The 22,919-nt window shown below is 33.7% G+C and overlaps 1 protein-coding gene across 1 annotated transcript in view; it reads left to right on the top strand.

Annotated features, from left to right (window-relative positions):
• LOC126858512 (helix-loop-helix protein 11) overlaps positions 1 to 22,919 on the top strand; it is a 135,471-nt gene that overhangs the window by 2,399 nt on the left and 110,153 nt on the right. Inside the window, exon 2 of the mRNA XM_050608909.1 lies at positions 15,116 to 15,455. Within this exon, the coding sequence (XP_050464866.1) occupies positions 15,116 to 15,455 (340 nt within the window). The remainder of the gene's footprint in view (positions 1 to 15,115; positions 15,456 to 22,919) is intronic.

Here is a 22,919-nt window from a genome sequence, read left to right as displayed (position 1 = left end):
TATTGATATACAATAAACAGTTATATAAATCTCAGAGATTGCAAATAATCCGTTATAATAAAAAAAAACTTACATGAAATCTTTATTATTATGATGAAGATACAAAGTTATTTTAAAAGCGTAAACCCAATGCGAAGCCCGCAACGCAACATCGCCAGTTCAACCAAGTATGTCGAGACATTTTTTGCGTCTTCCTTGTGTGTATGGCGTGGCTTATGGTTTTTTTTTGTCTCACGTTAGAGCACAACGATCGTAGAACAAAGAGGGAAGGTGCGAGGAAAGTATTCTTTTGTGTACAGCCGAGTGACCGACAGAGTCGGTCATATATGTGTACATATCATATATATATATATATATATGTATGTATGTATGTATGTATGTATATGTGTATGTAATGCCGCTATACGCGTTACGTAAAGCTGCCGCGTTTGTTGCACAATAATCGGTTTCTATAAATAACTCCAAGCATGCCGCACTTCGGCTCGACTTCTTGTTTACATACTCATGATCGTTGCATTGCGCTCGCTCGTTTCTCGATCGCTCTATCTTTGAGTGCCGAATCCTGGAAGCTACAACTTCATTCATAATCTGTTCATTCTATTTATTCAAATCTGTTTTATTAATAATGATATGCGCGTATATAGAAAATAAAGTAATACTTGACGCTTTTCGTAATAACTTTGGTGTCTACAGACGCATCCTTGTGTGATATAGATAACATAATAACATATAATATTTTGTACTCAATAAAATATGTTAAAATATTTAATGATATATCAAAAATTCGTTCATTATCATAGATCATTCCTATACAGCAGAGAACATTGCAGCAATGTTTGGTTATCATAAAAGTTATCATAAAAGATGTGAATAATATGAAGTAAGCGCCATATGCAAAACATTATGTATGGTGTAAAACATATGAAACAGCGTACGCCATGATAATAAAAGTAAATGTCAATGCTGTTGTCTTCAAGGATTATTACAATTGGTATCAAGCGTAAATTCAATGATTATTGTACGCGACATACCAGTGTAAATAATAAGTGGAAGTAATAATTTAGTTTTTCACATATGTGTAATCATATCATTGCATCACATTGTGCTATATTATTTCTATGTTTTTAATTGTGATATGATAGTGGAAACAGTGGAGAGATGGCTCATAAACATTTTTATGTATCTAAATTATATGTATAATTCATCATTAATCAAATGCATTTTACTTACGTTATCCTATATTATCATTATATAAGTTTTTTTATATGATAATAAATTCGTCTTTTTCATAGCGTGTTATGGCGGCGCGTTACGAGGAGAAACTATTTCCAAAACTTCCTTCGCGCAATCCATAACTTTGACACCAAAGTTAGATTGAACGCACGAAATCACATCACATGTGCTTATCCGCTAATCGCACGACAAGTACGATATCAATCCATCAAACAGTCTGTCGTTACGTAATCAGTATAGCTCTTGCATTACCAATTACGATAAATTTGCGCGTACTGATAAAATAATTTATTCTGGCGCATGTTGTCTCTGTATATATTTCTCACAATTAGTTTATTTTTTGATAATGGTTTAGAGAAATGTAAATTATATTTATCATATATGTTTGTCAAATGCACTCGTCGACTTTTGCTTATAACGTACAATTGAGGTGGTTACAGTTGTAAATAATTAAATATTAAATGTGATTTTTTTTTTTTATTTTTTATGTGTACATGTAAAATTTTGACATTTAATATTTTTATAATAAAATCTATTTTTTTACATATTTTTATATTATTTTTCGAATATTATGTATATCAATAACTCACAATTGGTCGTATAATCCGTATAATAATATTTTTAACATGTTTTTAATATCACGACAGTAATTTCTTGCATAATCCTAATTATGTAATATGCATGCTCTTTGTATAGCTCGTAAGTGTATATCGATTAGATACATAGATACATAGATAAAAAGAAAATATCGATTCAATGATGTCTAAGTAATATTTATCAATATGAAATGGTTATGCGAGGTATATTTCATTAGGCAAATCATTAAACTGTTTATCGATTATTTCACGTTTCATGCGCAAATACGTGCAAAAACGACGCACATAGCTTTTTACTGTTTATCCCGCATTCCAAAACTAGAAGCGACCTCGTCTCACCTCGATGCACTTTTTGCGTACGCCTGCTAGTTCGCGTATGCAAGTTGGTGGCTTAATAAACGGCTCGGGTCGAGCCAATCCTGACCACGGTCAACATAGCAGAGCACCATATCACGCGCGTACATTGCTTTTTAAGTAGTATATATACATACATGGAAGATATATACCTTCGTGCCGCGAGAGCGCACGATGCAATGTGCGAGAGGCGCGAGCGAGCGAGAGGGAGCGAGATGCGATAAGTGAGTTATATATTTCGCACGATGCACCTACTTGCACCGGCTTAACCTCTGCATTTGGGTGCGCGTGTACCTGATGATGGTGCATGCCGTATGTCGTATCCACGACGTAATTCGCAAACGCGTTCTCTCAAAGAAACGTCATTGATCTTGATAAGTTAACATCACGCGTTGAAATTGTCGTGTGAGATATAAAGTTACTATATAAATATGGAGATAGAAAAATTATTATAATTATACATATTTTAGAAAAAAATATGTGGTTGGAAATATAATAATAGGTGAAAAATTCTCGGAGAGTACAAAAAAAAAAAACAAAAAAAAAAACATTGGCTCCAACGAGCTAAAACTACGTTTTTACGTTTTTATTTTCACTTATTAGAAACGAATGACGAATATTGCATTTACTGATTATTGCACCTCGAACGTAACAATATGTCAGGCATGCAAAGGAAACGTCGCGACGCCGCGTTATGTCATTTCACTGTGAAATCTAGACGTTTGAATGGCTTCGTTTAGGAATGGGCTTAACACCTGTCGCAACTGCATATTTTTTTTCAATCTCATTATCCCCCGTGACTTCCTGCCGGTCATGTTTAACTGGGTTGAACATTCGCAATGCATCCTATATATTCATCCACTCGTCGCGATAAAGACGATCTCCCCGAGTTTCCGGACCGTGTTTTTATCGTTTCATGCAAATACAATGCGAATGATAGGCCGGCTACTTGCGGCATAACGTCCGTAATAGATAGGAGTTGTGCCTTGTCGTGATAGACATAAGTAGACAAAACGGGCCTGTATTTACCTGCACTTATCTGGAACATGACTTCGCAGTATGACTCGCGTGTGTATATATATATATGTGCGGGAATACTTTATTGGCGTTGCACACATACTGTAACCTGCGATATCACTATTATAATTAATAGAAGGTGTACATACTTGATTTCATTTCTCGCTGTGAATATATGTATTATCGCGATGATAGACATAAGCAAACAAGCGCAGTCTTTATTTTAAGAACCACGATAATTGCATACTATGTACAAGCAACCGCATCCCCGCAATAATCTATACAATATTATCATCTCTGTCACTATTTAATAATTGACAAGGTAAATTTAATAAGCGCGATTCTCTTATACAATTCATGAAGACAGAGAGCTACCGCGATAGATGTAAATAGACAATACGGGGATCTTTATTTTAGGAACTAGCTAGGAGCCTCTCTACAATGTAGTATACACGAGTGTATGAGTTTTAATTTGCAGAATTTTATATGAAATTACAAAAGAACACGCTATAATTCATACAATACTATTTTTCAATAATTAATTTAAAATTAATGATAAATTTATCTTTTAATCTTTTCTATAAACCGTACAGTGCAACGCACAATATAACGAACCGTGTTCCACAATATTTCACACGTTGTAAAGAAGACTACACAGCGCTGTGCTCAATAATAACAAATTAATGATATTATCTCTGTGACGTGGAGCTTTATAATGTAGTTACTGTACAATACAAGTGAGCTCTGTCCTATATTATTTTATCGCAAAAGATATTGCAATATTGCTACTAATAATTATTTTTCATCGTATATCTTATGCAAATGTTTGCCTTGGCGAATAATTAACGGATAGATCCCCGGATAGATCGTAAATTATTGACATTGCAAATAAACAAGTGACAGGAACGTGACCTAACCCAACGAAGACTACGCAATTTTTCCGGTGCAACGTACGCGATCGTCCGACGCTAGATCGGCAAGCTTTCGTTAGCAAGGCTAGTCGCTTCGTAACCGTCTGCGAGCCGGATGGCCATCGACGAGCCGGTATTCCCGTCTCTCTCTCTCTCTCTTTATGGCCGCGCTTACGTACGCCGCATTCTCCTTTTCCCTCTCCTCCGTTTGCGCGATCGGAACGCGTGGGTGTGAGTGCGAGATAGAGAGCATGAATGAGACTCCTGATTCCGCGTGTCTAGGATCGTCTGCGCATAAACTGCGACGCGAACCGTTATCGCGACCGGAACAGTCGCTCGGGGCTCATTGTCAGTTACGAATTGCGTTCTTCCTCTTTCTCAGGAATGGTGGATTAGGTCGCGCGGAGCCGTTTACTCCAATGCGGAATTCACTGTTCGCGCGCGATCCTTGGACTGTAAAAATGCGAATGGCCGCACGTGTGCACGTACGACTTTTGCATAGGAACGAGTATCAAGTAACAGGTGTAGTTTTTTGTAACTGGAAATAACAGCCAGCTGTTGTCTAGCTAGAAATATTTAACTACCGGTTTCCCTTAATCGGATATTTCAAACTGGTAGCGATGCGATTTCTTTTTAATGAAAAATTTAATTTACTTTTTTGTGTACCCTCCGACTTTTTTCTTATATAAATCGTGCTTACAATGCTTACATCATTTTCATAATATTCGTATAACAATCAAAAGATTTACACGTTTTATATATACATTAATTTACATTATTTTATAAAACAAATTAATTATTAAAAGCATGAAAAAATATCCTCCATTATCTTACAAGAAATTTTCTACACAACGTATATCGATTACATTAAAATTTCGCGTATTAGAATTTATTAATTTTAAAAATTTAAATATGAATTCTAATATATTTCTAGTATATTTCAAAATTACAAATGTCTACAAATATTCTCACGATGCAGAACATTCGATGCATTTTATACACACAAAGCCTTAATATAATTTTTACGGCGCACAGCGTTCCGTTTTTCGTAAAGAATAAGCGCGACTAAACTATGGAGATGATCTTGAAACTCCTTTCAGTTGTGCAGTCTGACAGCAGACAACAATGGCTTCTCTGTTGACCTCTTATGCTCCACATATCCGTCGCGCACCGCAAACGCCGCTTACACAAATATCGTATGCTCGTGGAGGTGTCATATACAGATAAAGGTGAAGGGACCGACCTCAGACACGGGAATAATGCCTCCGTCTCACGCTCCTCTTTCATCTTTATTTAAGTATTCATGCGATGCTTTTCTTCGCCACTATTGGTCTTATTTTAATACCGCTAGTGTGTGTGTGTGTGTGTATGTGTGTGTATACATATGTATTTTATGTTCTATATCGTACTGAGGATTGTTGCAGTGAAATTTATACCTTTCACAGAATATCAATAACACATAAATTTTAATTGTAAACATATCGCATTTCTCTTTTAATTCTTTTATATTTTATTAAATGGCGATAAAACTTTTTTTAGAACAAAATCTTTTTTGAGAATATAAATAAAAATATTAATATTAATCTTATATATATTAAAAAATTAAACTAGCCTTGCTAAAGTTGTGACAAATATTAAAACGATATAGCAATAAGAACGATTAGAAAATGTGATAGCTCTTCTCTTTTAACATCTCTTTATATTTCCTCTTACTTGATCAAGATTTAAATTTTTCCTTACAAACTATCTACGTTATTTTGAGCTAGTAATAAAGAAAGAAGGAATGACCAACGATACCTGCTGTTTTTAGTTCTCTTTTAGCTTTTTTTACAAAGTTTGATATTTAGAAAATGCGATTAAGAACAGGCAGTTTTTTTTGAATGTATACATCAAGAAAGATCTTTCGACTGAACTATAATCTATAGCATATAATCCGGACTCTTCAGAATATATGAACTGATTACTGATTTTGAGATATATTTAAAATACATAATATTTTTTAACATAGAAAAATAGAAGAAAAGAATAAAACATTTTAAATCCAGTTATTCTTCATCAGCTTAATTCTACGATGACTGTCTGATGAATCACAATAGTAGAGAAGTGCCACATAAAACATTAAACTGCTATATTTTCTTTTTCTTTTAGGCATATTTGCATATGCCTAGGATTGGTTATGATCGATAAGCGTAATTAAAATTGTAAGAATGTTCGTGATGCACGATTGACAGACATGATAACGTTCACGATAAAGGGTGTTTTCTTTTGGACGATTGTTGACGCACAAGAGGATGCAGCATTTCGTGTCACGCGTCAGAGAGTTTAAGTATAAGGAGTGTGTTGTTTTAATCTGACGCAATACATAAATTACTGGTCTGTCATTCGCGCCTCGGTTCGCTGTCTCGTTCGAACCGAGTTCGACAGCTGGTTGACTCACGTCATTTTACGCACGCATTCCAATTGTCATCTATATAAATTGTCATTGTTTTCACATCGCAGGTGTTTCCCCTCCCAGATGATTAAGAGTATAATATATTTACGCACGCGCGCATGTCATTAAATACGAACCGAATTCTTTTGATTGTTATGTGCGAGTGAAACACCTGTGAATTAACGAGGCGACATACGAGAACGTTTCTTAAGTAAACGCAATGATTTTTTAAATCGATAAGACAGCACACAGATCGATTAACTTTTGACGTTACGTCTGCGAAAAAAAAAAAACTAGAAATACTAGAATATTTAAACTTAGTTTTTTTAGATAATAACACGTCTTCATATTTAGATAATCAAATATTAATATTGGCATATAATTATAAGAAATAGTATTATTGTGATATATTAGTATGTACACAATATGTAATTTTTTTAATTTTGAATATTTATTTCATATTATATATCACAAATATAAAATTTATTAAATACTTATAATTCATGTTAAATACAAGAAAATCGATTAAAATTATTTAAGTTTATAAAATATTCAAGCAGTTAAAAGTAATTTAACAATAAACAGAGAGAAATCTTTGAATGGAAGACTCGACATATCCGAAATTCTATCGATTTGTTCTAATGTTTTGCGTAAATTCAATCGGAACGAAGGTGAAGAGGAAGAGAAAAAGATGAAGCGACCGGAGAATGAGAGATGGTAGGGAAAAGGCCACGTAGAGACGATTCGCGACGTGGCGCCCGTTGGGCTGCGTCTTACGTCACACTGCTAAATATATGCCTTAGCCGTTCCCAATCTCATACCCATTCTCGTTCTTCATTTCATCCCGTGCGCTGTGAGCCATGCTAGTAGCAGCGCGCGGCGGCATCGTCGTTTCGTCGTCGCCGTCGTTAGCCGTTACTGCCAAAGACATCTGCGTGCGTGCATCTCTTCTCTTATTTTGTCCTCATGTGTGCGTGTAACTTGATATCGTGCGCCTAGGAAGCCGCAGATGCAACTGGCGTCTCGAGAGATCGCGCGACGTGAGCCAACAATAGTCGGCCGATCGTTATTGGCTGTTATTGGCGATTTATTCCGATGGTCAAGACGGATCGTGGAAGCCAAGAGAACTCATTGTCAGACGTCTGTAGGGTTTTCAAATTGTGCTCGAGTACACTTAGTTTTATAAAATCTTTTTCGTATTTGTAACCATGATTAAAGTCTCAGATCCATATTCTATTCATATTATATAACATTTTGTTCTATTAAATTTGCAAAGATATAAATCTCGAATATTAATGTTTTACTTTGTTCCGTGTTTTTTTACTCTAATTTATTTTATTTTTGTAAAAAAATATATAATATATATTTTATTTCCGCTCTCTCGTACGCACCAAATAACACATTTCTTTATTTCTTAGATTCAAAAATATTTTACGTCACTATTTTCATTCAGCTAGATGGCATATAGATGTAAACCATTCCAGCCAGATATTCGGGAAAGAGAGAAACCTATTGTTGCCTATTTCTGATCCTGATCCCGTTAACATCTGCCGACGACAGTTGCGTTCGCACGAAAATTCCCTTCCAAATGTTTATCTTCTTCTTACCTTCTTGTTCGGATTTTTTTTTTTCTTCAGATTCTTCTATAGTTCAGAAGGTTCCATTTTCTTTGATGAAAAGTTCCGTAATTTTTGCGTCATATTTTTATCTTTATTTATTTATTTATTTACTTAGTTATTTATTTATTACAAAAAGAAATAAGATATTAAAAGAATATAAATAAAAAATATAACAATAATAATATATATTATAGGCTTTTTATATAATAAAATCAGCCTTTTTAAAAGGTCTAATCTTTTTCCATCTTTGCCGAATTTTTGTAAATTGATTTTTTTCTTTTTTTATTAAAAACATTTTATAAGGTTTTTTATAAAAAGATTAAATTTATAAAGAATTTTTGAAATATATTGATTTACATATAATGTAAATCTCTTGTAATTTATACTTGCAAGCATTGATTTAAAAAAAAAAATTTAACATCAGATATTTTTCAAAAAAATTTTTACAGATCTGCACGATTCAATAATCTTTCAAAATTTTGAACTAAAAGTTTGCCAAACTATGTTACTTTCACTAAGGAATCGATTCGTCAACTGACACGACACTTTGGAACTTGGAGGAAGAAAAGGAAAGACAAGCCTTCACGATGGGTTTTAGCTGTTAGAAACGAGTTCCGGGAATAGCTGTTAGGGTGGATAGGCACAAAGAGGGTGTTCCGGAGACCCTAACGTAAACCCACACGCACACTTATACGCATCAACCAATCGGGAAGAGACACGTATTACTTCAGCTGTGCCGGACGAGCTTGGCCTTGAGCCTCTATATAGGGTGACTCGCTGGAATTTTTACTGCGAGCAGATCTCGCTTTGGGTTAGGTCAGAGAATAAGTTAGTCGAAAATCAATCCATAGATGAAGAAAGAAATTCGTCATAATAATTGCAACTTGTTTCTTTTTCCACATTATTTAATCTGTTTTGCATAAAATTACTTGATGGATTAAAATTAGATATATTAAAATAATTTCCTAGATAAAATAGAAAGTTTTAACGATATAGAACTACATTTTATTTACTTCAACACTATGACGAATTTTTACAATTTGCATTTAAAAAATTATATTTAAATGAAAAAATTACATAGTTTAAAGAATGTAGAATACCGTTTATTACATGCTAATGTTAAGCAAAATTGCGTAAAATAGACTCAAAATTTGAATTCTTGCAAAAATCTCAATGAAACGTTATAAATGAAAGTATCACAAGGTCGTTTACTGTTTATGAGCAATCCGCGCCTCATCTTTATCTCCGTTTTCGCGCCGTCTCCCGTTAGTCATTCGCAGCTGATAGACCGTCGCAGATATCGTGTAGAAGCGTTAGTAACAGGCAACTGACTGACGCCAGCCGACAGTTATTTTTGTAGCCGTTAATAGGAAAAAAAGGAGAAATCGTAAAATGCAGTAGAATCGCGTTATGCAATGTTCTTAGAATCACTCTCGTAGAATATGCAAATGGAAGGTCGTCTATTCTGCAATACCTGCGTGTGTCACTGTTACGGAATGCTCAATGCACCTTCCTGCCCTTCTTATTTTCTGGTTGACTTTCTTCAGTCCTCTGCTAAATCATGCAAAATACGTCACTGGAATTTTCAATATGTTTATGCCGCCGCACATTTGCATATTCCACATCTAGCTAAAATTGCAAATGATTATGCGCGAAATTACGATAACTTGAATGCGATTATCATATATTTCGGTACAAATAATATTAATATTAATATTATAACATTAATATACAAACGCGCAACAACGAAAATAAATTTAGATTGCAACGAGAGACGTTGTTCTATCCCCGGTTGCGAGCAGCCACAAACGATTATCATCGTCCGCTTGGATAGGGGACTATCTAAAGAATTTAGAATCGCGTAGCATCTGGAACGCGCGTACTGCAGAGAGATTACTTTTTCACGACATTCTTTCCGAGACACGTACATACTTTCCGACCGCGGTTTCCTAGTCAGCCGCAGCTGATAGGCGGCTGCAGATAGCGACGCTCGTGCAAAGGCACCGGTAACAACCAGCTGAGTGGCGCCAGCCATCAGCTGTTGGTGACTCACGCGGGCGAGTCGACCGAGAGCGGACGACGTACAGTCGCGTACACCGATGCATAACGCACACACATACACAACCAATATTAGCGCGCGCGTGCGCCAGACGCGCATACCGTTGTGTCTGTCTGTGTGTATCTCTCATGAAGACGTTCTCTTTTCTACCTATAAACGAAAATTCGCGAGTGCGGCTGGACCTGGATAAAAAAATGACAAAGCGTCTCGATACGCAAATATTTTACTTTATATTGTTATTCTTATTTTTTTCTCTTCCGCTTCGTGTTCTTCATCTTTATCGTCGATCTTCATCGTACGATGTTACTTAATAGTAAAATGCGTGAGGTTATAATTAGAACATAGATCTTGCTGCTTAGCGATCGTTCTCTAAAGTCTATTCATTTATTGGCAGATAATCTCTGACAGATATAATGTAGTAGAACGTGACACGCGGTTTGCCTCTCGATGTGCCATACGATCGATCAATTTTTGACAAAACAAAGTTATATTTTCTCGCGTTTGAAATGCGAGGAAAAAAATTATTTAAAGTCAATTTCTTTTATAATATAATATTTAAAAAAAATGCACTTTATATAAATAGTTTTCTTTTCGCCATATTGTAGGAAATTTTTATTATAATACATAGAGACAATAAAAAATAAAAATTATTTAATCGAAATGCATTAAAATACAGCAGACATGTCCTGGAGTTATTACTTTTAAAGTAGGATTTTTGAGTAATATGGAATAATGTTGCAAAATTTTAAAAATTAGAAAAAAATAATCGTTGACTTTTTAATTTGTTCGACTATTTAATATTTTTCTGAACTGTACGTCGCGTATGATTTGTATAAGTGCTATTGTTTTTTTTTTTTTAATTTTCTATTATAAAAGATAATTCGTTGGCACATGTAGCATGAGTATCGTGTAACCTTGTAAGAAATTATCTTTTGCAGGTTCGACTGCTTATCACGGTTGTGGCACAGACCGATAACACGTGATTCATCACAGCTGTAGTTATCATAGCTGTAACTAAATTTAAAAACTATGTATACTAAAAATTAGGAGATAAAAATAGAGATTAACAAACAATTTTTATTTGTTAATCTTATTTAATTCAGATAAATATATTCAAGTGACCATCATCAAAGAGGGAAAGTGATCATAAAATAACAATACAAGGCGCGCGATAAATAATAATTTAAAAGAAATATTAGATGCTTTATATAGGGTTGTCTGCGGCACGATCGTATTCTTTTTCGTACGAGTAGCAGGATTTCAGGGTGAAAAGGAAGGCAGTTCTATCCACTTCGTCGACCTACTTCGCCGCAACTGATCTGGCCAAGCGAGCGCTCTACGGGTATCCGGCGAACGAACGAGCTGACGTCACGACAGCCAACCATCCAGCCAGCAAGCCGCCGGCGTACCAGCTGATCTAATATAACCACTCGATGAGAGTATGCCACGTGGATTTCTGGTTCCGTGGACCTCCACGTGCTGTTATGAATGATCGCCGATGAATGTCGCGGCCTGATTCAATCCAAAGTGTGTGTTACTCTGAACAATTGAGCTGCTTTTATATCGCGAGAAAAGACGGCTGTTTCGAAAACGAACAAAACTATAATGGAACGTGATTTATTTTGATATTAGAGTGACAGTATTGGATTTGACTATTATTATACAAGACAACTGTGATCGCGTCTTCATTTTATACAGTTTAATTCATAAATTAACGACGTATTGCAACATTGTGGAAAATTTTTCGTTTTTTAAGGTACGGGATTGGGAATGAGAGTTAGAATGCTATGTTACAACAGACTTCGGCCATTGTGAAATCTTTGATAGATGATTGTGACATGGGTTATTGCATCGCGCGTGATGTACGATTATGCCTCTGTACATTTGATCGTGGTTATGCGGTATTTGAGTGACATCTTCGAATGAGTAACTGTTAATATTTCAGTTTAAGAAAATTACTGGATATGACAAGTGGTCAATAAAGCATCGTGAAATTTAAAGACATCTTTCGTATTTTTACATACTTTTATAGTTGTTTGTTAATATATTCTATAGCAATAAGTATTCTTACGTTGTAAATTAAATTGCATTATTTTTTAAAGTATCTTATTATTTTAATTATATAAGTTTATCCATCTACAAATTATGTATATTTTTATTGATTTGAATTAATTTTATTTAAATTTAATGTAAATTCAGAATAATCAAATTTTAATAAATTCCAGAGAAGTGTTCTAATATTTTTAACAGAGTAAGAGAGAAACTTATGTTATAACTACATATATAAAAATAATATTTATATATATAACGTTTTACGTAATAATTTTTGGTGAAAGCTTTCACATTCGTTTGTATTATCGATACGTGGCATTTCGGAGCAAAGAGCAAGGTCACAGTCTTCTTTGCTGAGTCATTCTTACGGCGGTATATCCACTATCTCGATCTTTCTCTTTCTTTTAACTGTCTTTCCTATTGCTTTTCTTATTACTATTCAACATATAATTTTGTCAGCTGTTTTGCTATTTCCTCCTTTACCGATTTTACTTATAACTTGGTCTACGATACAATTGCGGAATAAGTACTGTATTATTAAAGACTTTGCTAATTTATTTATAAGTTCACCGAAGTGGATTTAACTATGTAATCAGACATAAGTGCATGACTTCGATGGATTTAAAAAATGAATCTCTTAATTTTAGTATTAATTTTGAAACAAAAATGATTTTTAGATTGAACAAGATATAGGATACATGAATATAACAGTATTTGTAGGTATTAATAGCCAAACTTTTTTCATATTTTAAATATATGAATAATTTAACGAATTATCGATATTATTAATAAAACAAAATTGAAGAACATTACTAAATTTAGCAAATTTTATTTTGAAGTTGGTAAAATTGATTGTATCTTTTTGTGTTTTCAAAAATTATAATTTATGTTATAATATTTTTTGTATAAAATTCCGAAATGTTTCTTAAACTCTGTGTACATTTTTTATTATTTTTATCTATCATGATTATTTTTAGCACGATAAATATGAAACGAATCTCGATGTTGATAGCGCTAAATATTTTATACTTGCTCTTTACTAAAATTGATGTTTACGCCACGTTATAGCGTGTTTACAGCTGACTTTTATATTATGATGAGATGCATTTATGATTTCCCGATAGCGTACGTGCGTTATATATTATTATGCCTCCATTATTTGCGTGACGTACCTTTGAAGGTAGTTACGTGCAATATATACTATAAACATGAAACTAGAAATGTCTATTAAAATGTAACAAGATTTAAAATTAATGATATATAATTTATATATATAATATTTTATATAATATATAACATATTTATATGTAATATGTCACTTGTGTGTACTGTTTTATTTTATATGTAATATGTATTGTTAAATTTAATGAGATTTTATATATATATATATATATATATATATATATATATATAATTTTCTAACAACATTTTAATAATACATATTGTGTGCGCGCGTATATTAATTTTCTTAATGTTTAAAACAAGTTAATCGATATTATTAATTTTTCAAAATTATTATAATTTCTCAAAATTATGCAAACACACCAACGATACAAATTATGTTGAGAAAAAGTGTGAATAGAAAAATTATTTACAAAAACTTAGGTACATAACTCACGGTACTTTTTATATATATTATAAAGTATACAGTTTTTGAATCACGCATATAATTTGAATCATATCGAGATTGTTTCTAGAATAATTCTAAAAAGAAGAATGGGGAAGAAGCTTGTCATACGAACAAAGTAATGAATGGTAGATTATTAGAAATACGTGATATCATATTTTAACAGAACATCAATCGTATACTGTACTCATAAAGTACTCTCTAGTTCACATAAATATAAAAATGTAAACAGAGGAGAACAGTATATATAATACAGTTGGATGACAGTAATAACAAAACGATTCAGAGAGGATAAACAATACATAACATACTTTAAAGCGACGTATATCTCTGTAATCGAAACAGATGTGTCGCAAGCAAATCTTTGGCGCTGCCGCCGAGAAGCATCAACGGTCTCGCTTCATTGACCCTGAATCCAACCATCGACAAGTCCGTCGTCGTAACCAAGCCGCACGCGTTCGAGGTGAAATGAAAACAAAGGGAAGGGAAAAGCCACCTTGCTTTCAATTTTCTTAAAAGCCTTTGCGCTACGATACGAGTCGCACAATCCCACAACAACGGTAGAAAATTCAGTAAGACATTACGCATCATGCATGTCCAAATGGCCATACGCGTGTAAATATCCCTTCTCGCTCGCATCGCTTCGGTTTTGTAGCTTTATCTGTTTGATATTTGTGCTGAAATACTTTGACCGCAAATGTTTATCGTCCAACGGAAATATCTTCTTTTTTTTCTTTAATAACGAGATATACGCGCAGCTGTTTACATGAAGTAATTAAAATAAATTGACGTTTTTAAATGTGCAAAGATACAAAAGTTCAAGGATCCTAACTTTTAAATTTTTAAAGACTTAAACATTATTGTTTTGCGTAATTATATGTGTGATGCATAATAAGGTATTCGGGAAATTATTCGGCACAATCTATGAAAATTTAATTCCCATAATTCTATGCAAAAAATCTATATATCAATATATCTATACATATATTTGATATTAATTAAAATAAATAAATTTTTAATTACATACATAGATACAGATTATAGATAATTACACACATAAATTATATATTTTATAGATTACGCACTCGTTTTCCACTAATAATAAGATCATAGCGTGTCGTTTATCATTCCAGCCAAACATCAAAACATCGTTAAAAATTCTGATTTTTGTGAAGAAAAATTCCACTTATATATTTTATAATTTATTTTTTTACAGGAGCGTCGAGACGGTGGACGACGGCTCGGTGACCACGGGTGTGACGGTCGCCGAAGTCGCTGATACGCAAGAGCAGCAATCGCAGCAACCACCACAATCTAAGGCAAACGTGGGAATTGGCCGACGGGTTAATAATCATAGCGCTGCTTTGAGCAACGGCAGCGGTATCAGCAACGTCGGCCGTGTCGTCACGCCGCGCAGCCACGCGATGGAGCAGGAGAAGCGAATACGGCGAGAAATCGCCAACAGCAACGAGCGACGTCGTATGCAGAGCATCAACGCCGGATTCCAATCGCTCAGGACGTTGCTGCCGCATCACGAGGGCGAGAAGCTGTCTAAGGTAAGTCTCTCGTGTGGCTTTAACATTAACCTCTGACCGGAGTCGTGCGAATCTCGAACATGTTTTGAATCATGGAGTCATAATTTATTTTCCACAATAAAATATTAAAAATACATCAAATTAATATATATATATATATATATATATATATATATATATATATATATAAATAAAAATAAATATAGAAAATATTAAATATATTAAATTATGTTAAATATACATATTATGTATATGTTTTTATATTAAATATAATATACATTTTTTTTTAATATAAAATTGTTTTATGATTACTATAATATATTATGTATATAGATGTATCATACATGAACAAGAAAATCTGAACTGACTTTTAATGGATATACGATATATGTAAAATTTTTAATATATTTTACAAAGTACATTGAATTTACATTTTTTGATTATGAGAAATTAATGAAAAATCAATTTTTATACTCTACGACTCTGGTTTAAGGTTGAAAATTCGCGTTTATATCATTATATATTGATTTCGTACGATAAGTCGAGTGTGCCGATATAAAAATGTGCGGGGCATACTTGGCATCGTATAATAAATCTTTGGTTGAAATGAGAATTGTATCCATGTGAAAAGTGTTATCGTCATCGTCATATTTCTCGTAGTTTGAGTCGCTTGTTCATTCGGTATGAATTCACCATGTAAAAAAAAAAAACTGAAAAATATTTCCTCCAATAAGTTTTACCTGTGCTGGAGGAAAAATTGATTGAGCTTGAATAATAACGATCATCCATTCATCGCCTCGTGCTTACGTCTTTCCATGGATACATTAGAAGGAATGCACAATTATTGCATGCTTCTTGAGAAAAGAAGATATTATCAAATGCCAACAAATTAAATTAAATTTTATAAATGTTTAATTTTTATCATAAGATTGTTTTCTCTTTTCTTTAATAATTTATGTTTTTATCAGAATCTTAAGGCATAAAGAAAAAAAAAAACATGAATTTAATTTTATCAAAAGACCGCGTAATAGTCGAACTATAAACGAAAATTGTTGCATGAGACTAATTCGAGTCTTAATGCATGATTGTTTCTATTGTGCAAGCAATGTTTCATTATCACAATCACAAAACATTGTTTTTTTTTTTTTTTTATAAAAATGCATCCGATTTTGAGAAATTCTCATTTCATTCCATATGCAAGACGTGGCGTGCGTACACGAAATTTCTTTTATGCCGCACGCACTAATGTATAAAATTGAAAATCTTGCGATATTACCGCAGAATTGCAAAAGTGGTGTCACGCCTATGTATTAGTATCACTTTGCGATTTTGATTATCTCTTCGAACAATATTTAAGATTTGGGAACTCCTATGACGCTCTCAACCGATATGTGAACATTTCGAATCGTTGGGTCGTTGTGCGAGTATATGAGCATTCAGTAATCTGGCCCAAGTGAAGTTGTTAGGAATTACATTGCTTTATGCAAAATATTATATTTCAATACTCCTTGGATAACTTCAACTCGATTTTCATCGAAGATGTTCGATGAAATTATTTATTTTTTTTTTACAATAATCCTGAGAGCTTTTTTTATTAATTTTTAAATGCATTTTGTTGGATATTGTTATATCTTATCTATTTTTAAGCAATAATGAAAATGAAATATAACTTTGGAAGTAAAATAACGAATTGATTGTCAAAAAATAAATGATTAGTTATATCATGCATTTAAAGAATAATTACTTGCGATTTAATTTAGCAGTATTAGATTTTATACAAGACCATACAAGAATAGTAACGATGATAACGAAATAATAATGCCGTGAAAATCCGATTGTATGGGATGAATACTGCATGATTTTTTGTCTTGCAAAATATTTTTTATTTTTTTAATCTAAAGATCTTTTACTCGATATCTATTAGCGAGCATATAAATAATATTTATCACTATTATTCGGCCATATAACTAAAAAATATTGCTGGCATGCAATGGCGCTCGCTAATTACATAACTGGATCATATTTAATTCTAATTTTGCACATGCATAGTACCGAAAAATAAAAGGATTTCTCTACATTTTCGCCAAGTAAGGAATCTCTTGGTACGTATTTAAAAATCGTTTTTAACCGTTATAAGAAACTAAAGAACGCAAACGCATACTTTACACTTTAGAATGGCGTTTTGATACTATCCGATCGAAAGAGTTTTATTATATTAGGGCTAACATACACGCGCGGGTCAGTTCAGGCGGACACGTGGATCGAAAACGATCTACCTCTCTTTGACAAAACGAATTCGTCAATAAAATTCAATCGTCTCTCCTTTGAGCATCGCAATATTACGCAAGTCCTTGTCGACGGCTTTTATGAATCGCCGCATGCTCTTCGGCTTTGGCTAATTTTAGCATGTGATGAAAGTCGGTATCCGATCCCACGCCGTAAAACTAAACTCCCGCACAATCGGTTTGAGCCAGTCACGCAGGGACTTTCATTATTAAGTCCCACGTCATGTGACAGCGTCCGCTTAGTTTTTATACTGTCGGGACATTGACGTCACTGCAGTCAAGTATCAGCTGACGCGAATAATTCGCATGATTGAACATTGTTGAATTTCAAACTTGCAAAACGAAACTATTACGGTATTTTTAAATTTCCTGAAACAAAGTGGAATGATTTTTTTGTATTATAACACATACGCGTTATTTTTTTTGTTTTGTTTTTATAAATTTATTTATTATGGAATAATATATTTTGTCGTAATTCCTCAAGTTATTTTTGTAATTGATACAAATAATTGATTACGTCTGTGCAAATTTATATTAATAAATATAAAAAATTATTTATTCGAGAAAAAAATCAAAATAAAGCGGGCAGTTAGCATTGTTGGGTATGAATACCGGACCTTCGTAAATCTTTACCTGCGAGCTTGTTCCTATAGCCTTGTGAAATCTCTGAAGTAAGGTCGAGCGTGGGAACGGACCGTAGCGTTAGTGTATTTTACAACGCAAATAATATTAAGTCAATCATATGAAAATCGCATTTTTGATAGTTGACTTGTATACGCGGCATTAATTATCGAAATGTGCTGAGCCATTTTTTATTCACAAATTTATTGTATTCAGATTTCAATATATATTTTTGAATTATGAGCAGTTAAATTTGAAAACTTTTTCAACATGTGAATCTCACAATATAATTTAAATATATATATGATGAAATTGTCTTATTTGATTTTATGTTAACTTTATTTAAAATGAAAATTGAGAATGAACGTAGAGGATAAACGTGGAGATGAGCCATGCTAATAAAATTTCGCCAACTTTAAAAATAGCATCGACTAAAAATTGCGCAATGTATACGCGCCCAGACAACGCGGTCACGCGGGGGTCAAGAGTTAATCGAGTATTTAACAGGGAATGTGGAGTGCGCGAAACGAGACGGGGACGAGGCGTCGTCAAACACCGCCGTGCCTCATGAGACGATTAAAGGTAGGCACACAATGCGCATGTGTGTCAGTCGGGACAAGAACCTCGAGAGTCGCGTGACTCGTAATTGGCGGTGTGAACTAACAGCTGATCTCGCACCGATCGCAAGCGCAAGTCGCTGCGTAATCAAGCACGTGTCGTATTCCTACGTACGCGTCGTTGTATACATCGTGATATCGTATGTTATTATGTCGTATTTATCTTTTATCATTCGTAAAAATTACAGTTTTTCTATCAGTATCTCTATCTTCAGAAATTAATACAAAATTTAAAGAAAATTATGATTGAAAATTAGAATTTATGTAATTAATTTTAATATATTTGGCTTTTCTCTCCCACTGATTGCATTAGTATTTTATACCTTTAATATACATTTTTAAAATAGAGCTAAAGTATAATTAAATACTATTATATATAATATATAGTATGCTAAATTTTTAGTACATATAACATATGTAATAAATTTTATTTTATTATACGAAGACATTTTCATAATAATAGTTTTATTAAATCGCGAATTTTATTCGAAGCACTATTTAGCCGATGGCTCGGCAATTCGTTGCGTCCAATGATGCTATGCCATAAAAGGTACTCTAATTATCTCGAAATTCTCCGTGACCTCGAATGATAATATATATACGTGCACCGGTTTCATTTGCCTCCGCGTGTATACGGTAAGCGGTAATGCGTATACATATACGTATATATGTATGTACACATATACGTACGGATGTATGCGCGCACTTTCGCAACGTGATATTTCGCGAACCAGTCGGCCGACCACATGGTTCAATTCCCACGCATTTCTCTTGTACTCTCTCTCTCTCTCTCTCTCCCCCCCCCTCTCTTTCTCTCCTTTTCATTCCCTTCGATCTCAATCTTTTTTTTGTCCCTCCCCTCTCTCCTTCCGCTCACCTTTCCCCATTTTTATCTCGCTCGCCTTCATCGTCGGTCCTGTCCCTTCTTTCTTGGCATCGCTACGAAGGCCAAACTCGGACAAGCGAAATTCGCACGAAGCCCTGGCCCACTGAGGGAGAGTCGTCGTCGGTCGGCTCTTTGGCAATATTAACGAGCCCACGGTCTCCAAATGCGAGAATGCCCGATTGCTCCCAACTTCTTCTCTTGCTTATTACTTCCTTAAAGCAAAATGAAAAATTATTGTTTCTTTTGTCTTCTCTTCCCTTTCTTCACGAACAAAATTTGCATTTGAATCATTTCGACCATTGTCGTTATACATATGTATATCTATCGGGCCATATACTATTCAACTTCTTACTTTGAAACTTTTTTTTTTTCGTGCTTAGGATTCAAATTGCCGACGCTGTCGATGTTAATTTTCTATCAAAAGTGTCAATAATATAAATTTTATTGAAAATTTTATTTGCTTTTTTGTTTATTTTATTAAGATATAGAGAAATTGTATTAATTATATTAAAAAAAAAAATTTCTTCTTAAATCTAAACAGATACATTTTGGCTTTTGATATAATTCAATATTTTCTATTATTAATCTCTGAATTCTCGATTTCTAGCGATATTTTTCCTTTGAAAAAATGATGTGTGAGATGATCGTGGATTTTTCGTTGGATATTCTTGAGCCTTTTGTGCGCAGGAGGGCGCAGCACGCATCGGAAACGAAATAAAAGGAGGGCGCGCGCAAATGAGCGCAGACGCCTCGACCCATTTTCATTTAGCGCTCGCCAGACAGAAATAAAAATAAACCGTCTCTGCTGTTCTCTTGGGCCTTTAACGAAACTTGATTCGAGACTGGCGCGCCGCGACTAAAGAGAGCATTTTGTGCGCGTAATTGCGTTTCACGCCGCGTGGGAGAGGCCGGCTCCGATCGATCGCCCGAATTTGATGGACTCTCCTTATTTTCTAGATTCGATTTTCACACGGAGTAATTTTATTTCGTGATAAACTGTTTATATTATAATCTCATCTTATGATTTGTTTGTATATATATTGGTATTTCAAATTATTATTACAAATGTTTTAATTTATACAGAACATCCCATCAGGAATATATCAAGAGATAAAAAAATACACATCATAAAATATATTTTAAATGTATGTCAATATATATGTATAACAGTCACAAATTTAATCAAACTAATCATTAATTATCGATAGTTTGGTCCTGGAAATGGAAATAGATTTCAATTGAATATGAATAATTCTGCGTTGGAGTAATTTTATTATTAGCTCTCTCGATAGTGAAAAATTGCATTAACCGATGACGATATCCAAGAATCTCAATCTTGTTCATTTCTAATGTTTAACAAACGTTTTCATCCCATTTTCTTGAAAGTTCTCGAAGTAGGAATTTCATGGCTGCCGCGCGAAAGAGAGAGGAGTGAGAGAGAAGGGCACACGGAGAAAGACAGAGAGAGTGGACGAGGCCCCTCGATCCTCGATTCTCATTGAGAGTCGTCTCCTCGTAAAGAGACTGCGTCGGGAAGCATCGTCGGGCTGCATTCATTTCCATGAACTCTCAACGCCAGCTTCGAGGTTGGGTCATATCCCCCTTGCCTCCGTTTCTCTCATTCTTTCTATCTCTCTCCCTCTTTGTGTGAGATGTATATATTATTCTTTTGCTCTTTGTCGTTCTCTCGCGGTGCAGTCTTTCTCTGATCTTCGTGGTGGTAGGCAAGGACGGCGGCAACCCCAGACATCACGTGCTTTGTCCGCCACGGTCTCGTCTTTTCTCTCTTCGAATCCCCCGATAGAGTACTACGAGATGCACATCGCATACATACGCGCGCGTGTGTACAAATAGCGGCTACGCAACATAAGTCTCGTCGTCTCATATCTTGCGAGAATGAAGTCGTATAATATAATACATATGTATTATATTATACATATGTAATATAATACATTCACTCGGAACTATATATATGTAATAACTCTCTGATTACATATGTGATCAAACACATGTAACAAAAATTGTTATATGTATATGACTAAAAAATATTATTGCATATTATGTATACGCATATTATGCATGCAACATTTAAGTATGTTACATGCATGATGATATATATTTTACATTATTAATATTAAATATTATATATATATATACAGAAAAGGGGAATGATATTATTTGAAAATGGTTATAGAATCTTCATAGCATTTGTATTATAGAAAAGAATGCGTTATCTTGAAAATTGAGTTAATAAAATAATGATTTCTATGACGTTTTATATTTCACGATTTCAATTGTGGCACGCGCTACTGCAACATTGAAAATTGCTACAAGATTGCATACATTAAGACAGCTGTTGTACGTGCAATCATCGCGGCTTAATTATACAAAAAGAAAATCCTTTCGCTCTCTTTCTCTCTCTCTCTCTCTCTCTCTCTCATTCATAAATCTTCACTCACAAGTCTTACACACTTGAAAGATATTTTTGTTTAATGATTATTGATTTGTCAAAAATTAAACATAATATGGGATTTTATTATTGAATTATTCTTTTTGCTAGAATAACTCAATTAATTATATAAATTATTACAAGTTATATATCATCTATATAATTATAAAACAATTAATGCAGTACAATAAAAATTAGATTATATTTGATAGAATATTTTATAATAATTTATAATAATATTTTATAATAATCAATGCGACTATTGTAACATATATTTGGTTGTTATGCGCGTACGTTATATTGAAAAATATTAAATCCATTTTTTATTAGTTTTTATTGAATTATGTAAAGAATTTTTACACAATATAAGGCAGGATTTATAAACATCATAAGAAGCGTCAATATCGACAATGCTCTATTTAACTGACAATGAGCATCTCTCTGTCGCTTCTTTCGCTTTTCTTCTCGCTCTCTCTCTCTCGTCCATCTTCCTTCGCTGTCATTTTTCCTATACATAATACATATATTAAAAACCGTGCAAGTAGAAATGACTTTCTCTGCGTTTTCGGTATTTTCAAAGAGCTTGCAGGAGATGAGAATTTTGAGGATTTTGATTTAAAATCTTGC

The sequence above is a fragment of the Cataglyphis hispanica genome, chromosome 25, assembly GCF_021464435.1.
Source record: "Cataglyphis hispanica isolate Lineage 1 chromosome 25, ULB_Chis1_1.0, whole genome shotgun sequence".
Lineage (NCBI taxonomy): Eukaryota > Metazoa > Arthropoda > Insecta > Hymenoptera > Formicidae > Cataglyphis > Cataglyphis hispanica.
Note: the sequence above shows the minus strand (reverse complement) of the source record. Positions and strands in the feature narration are given on the sequence as shown.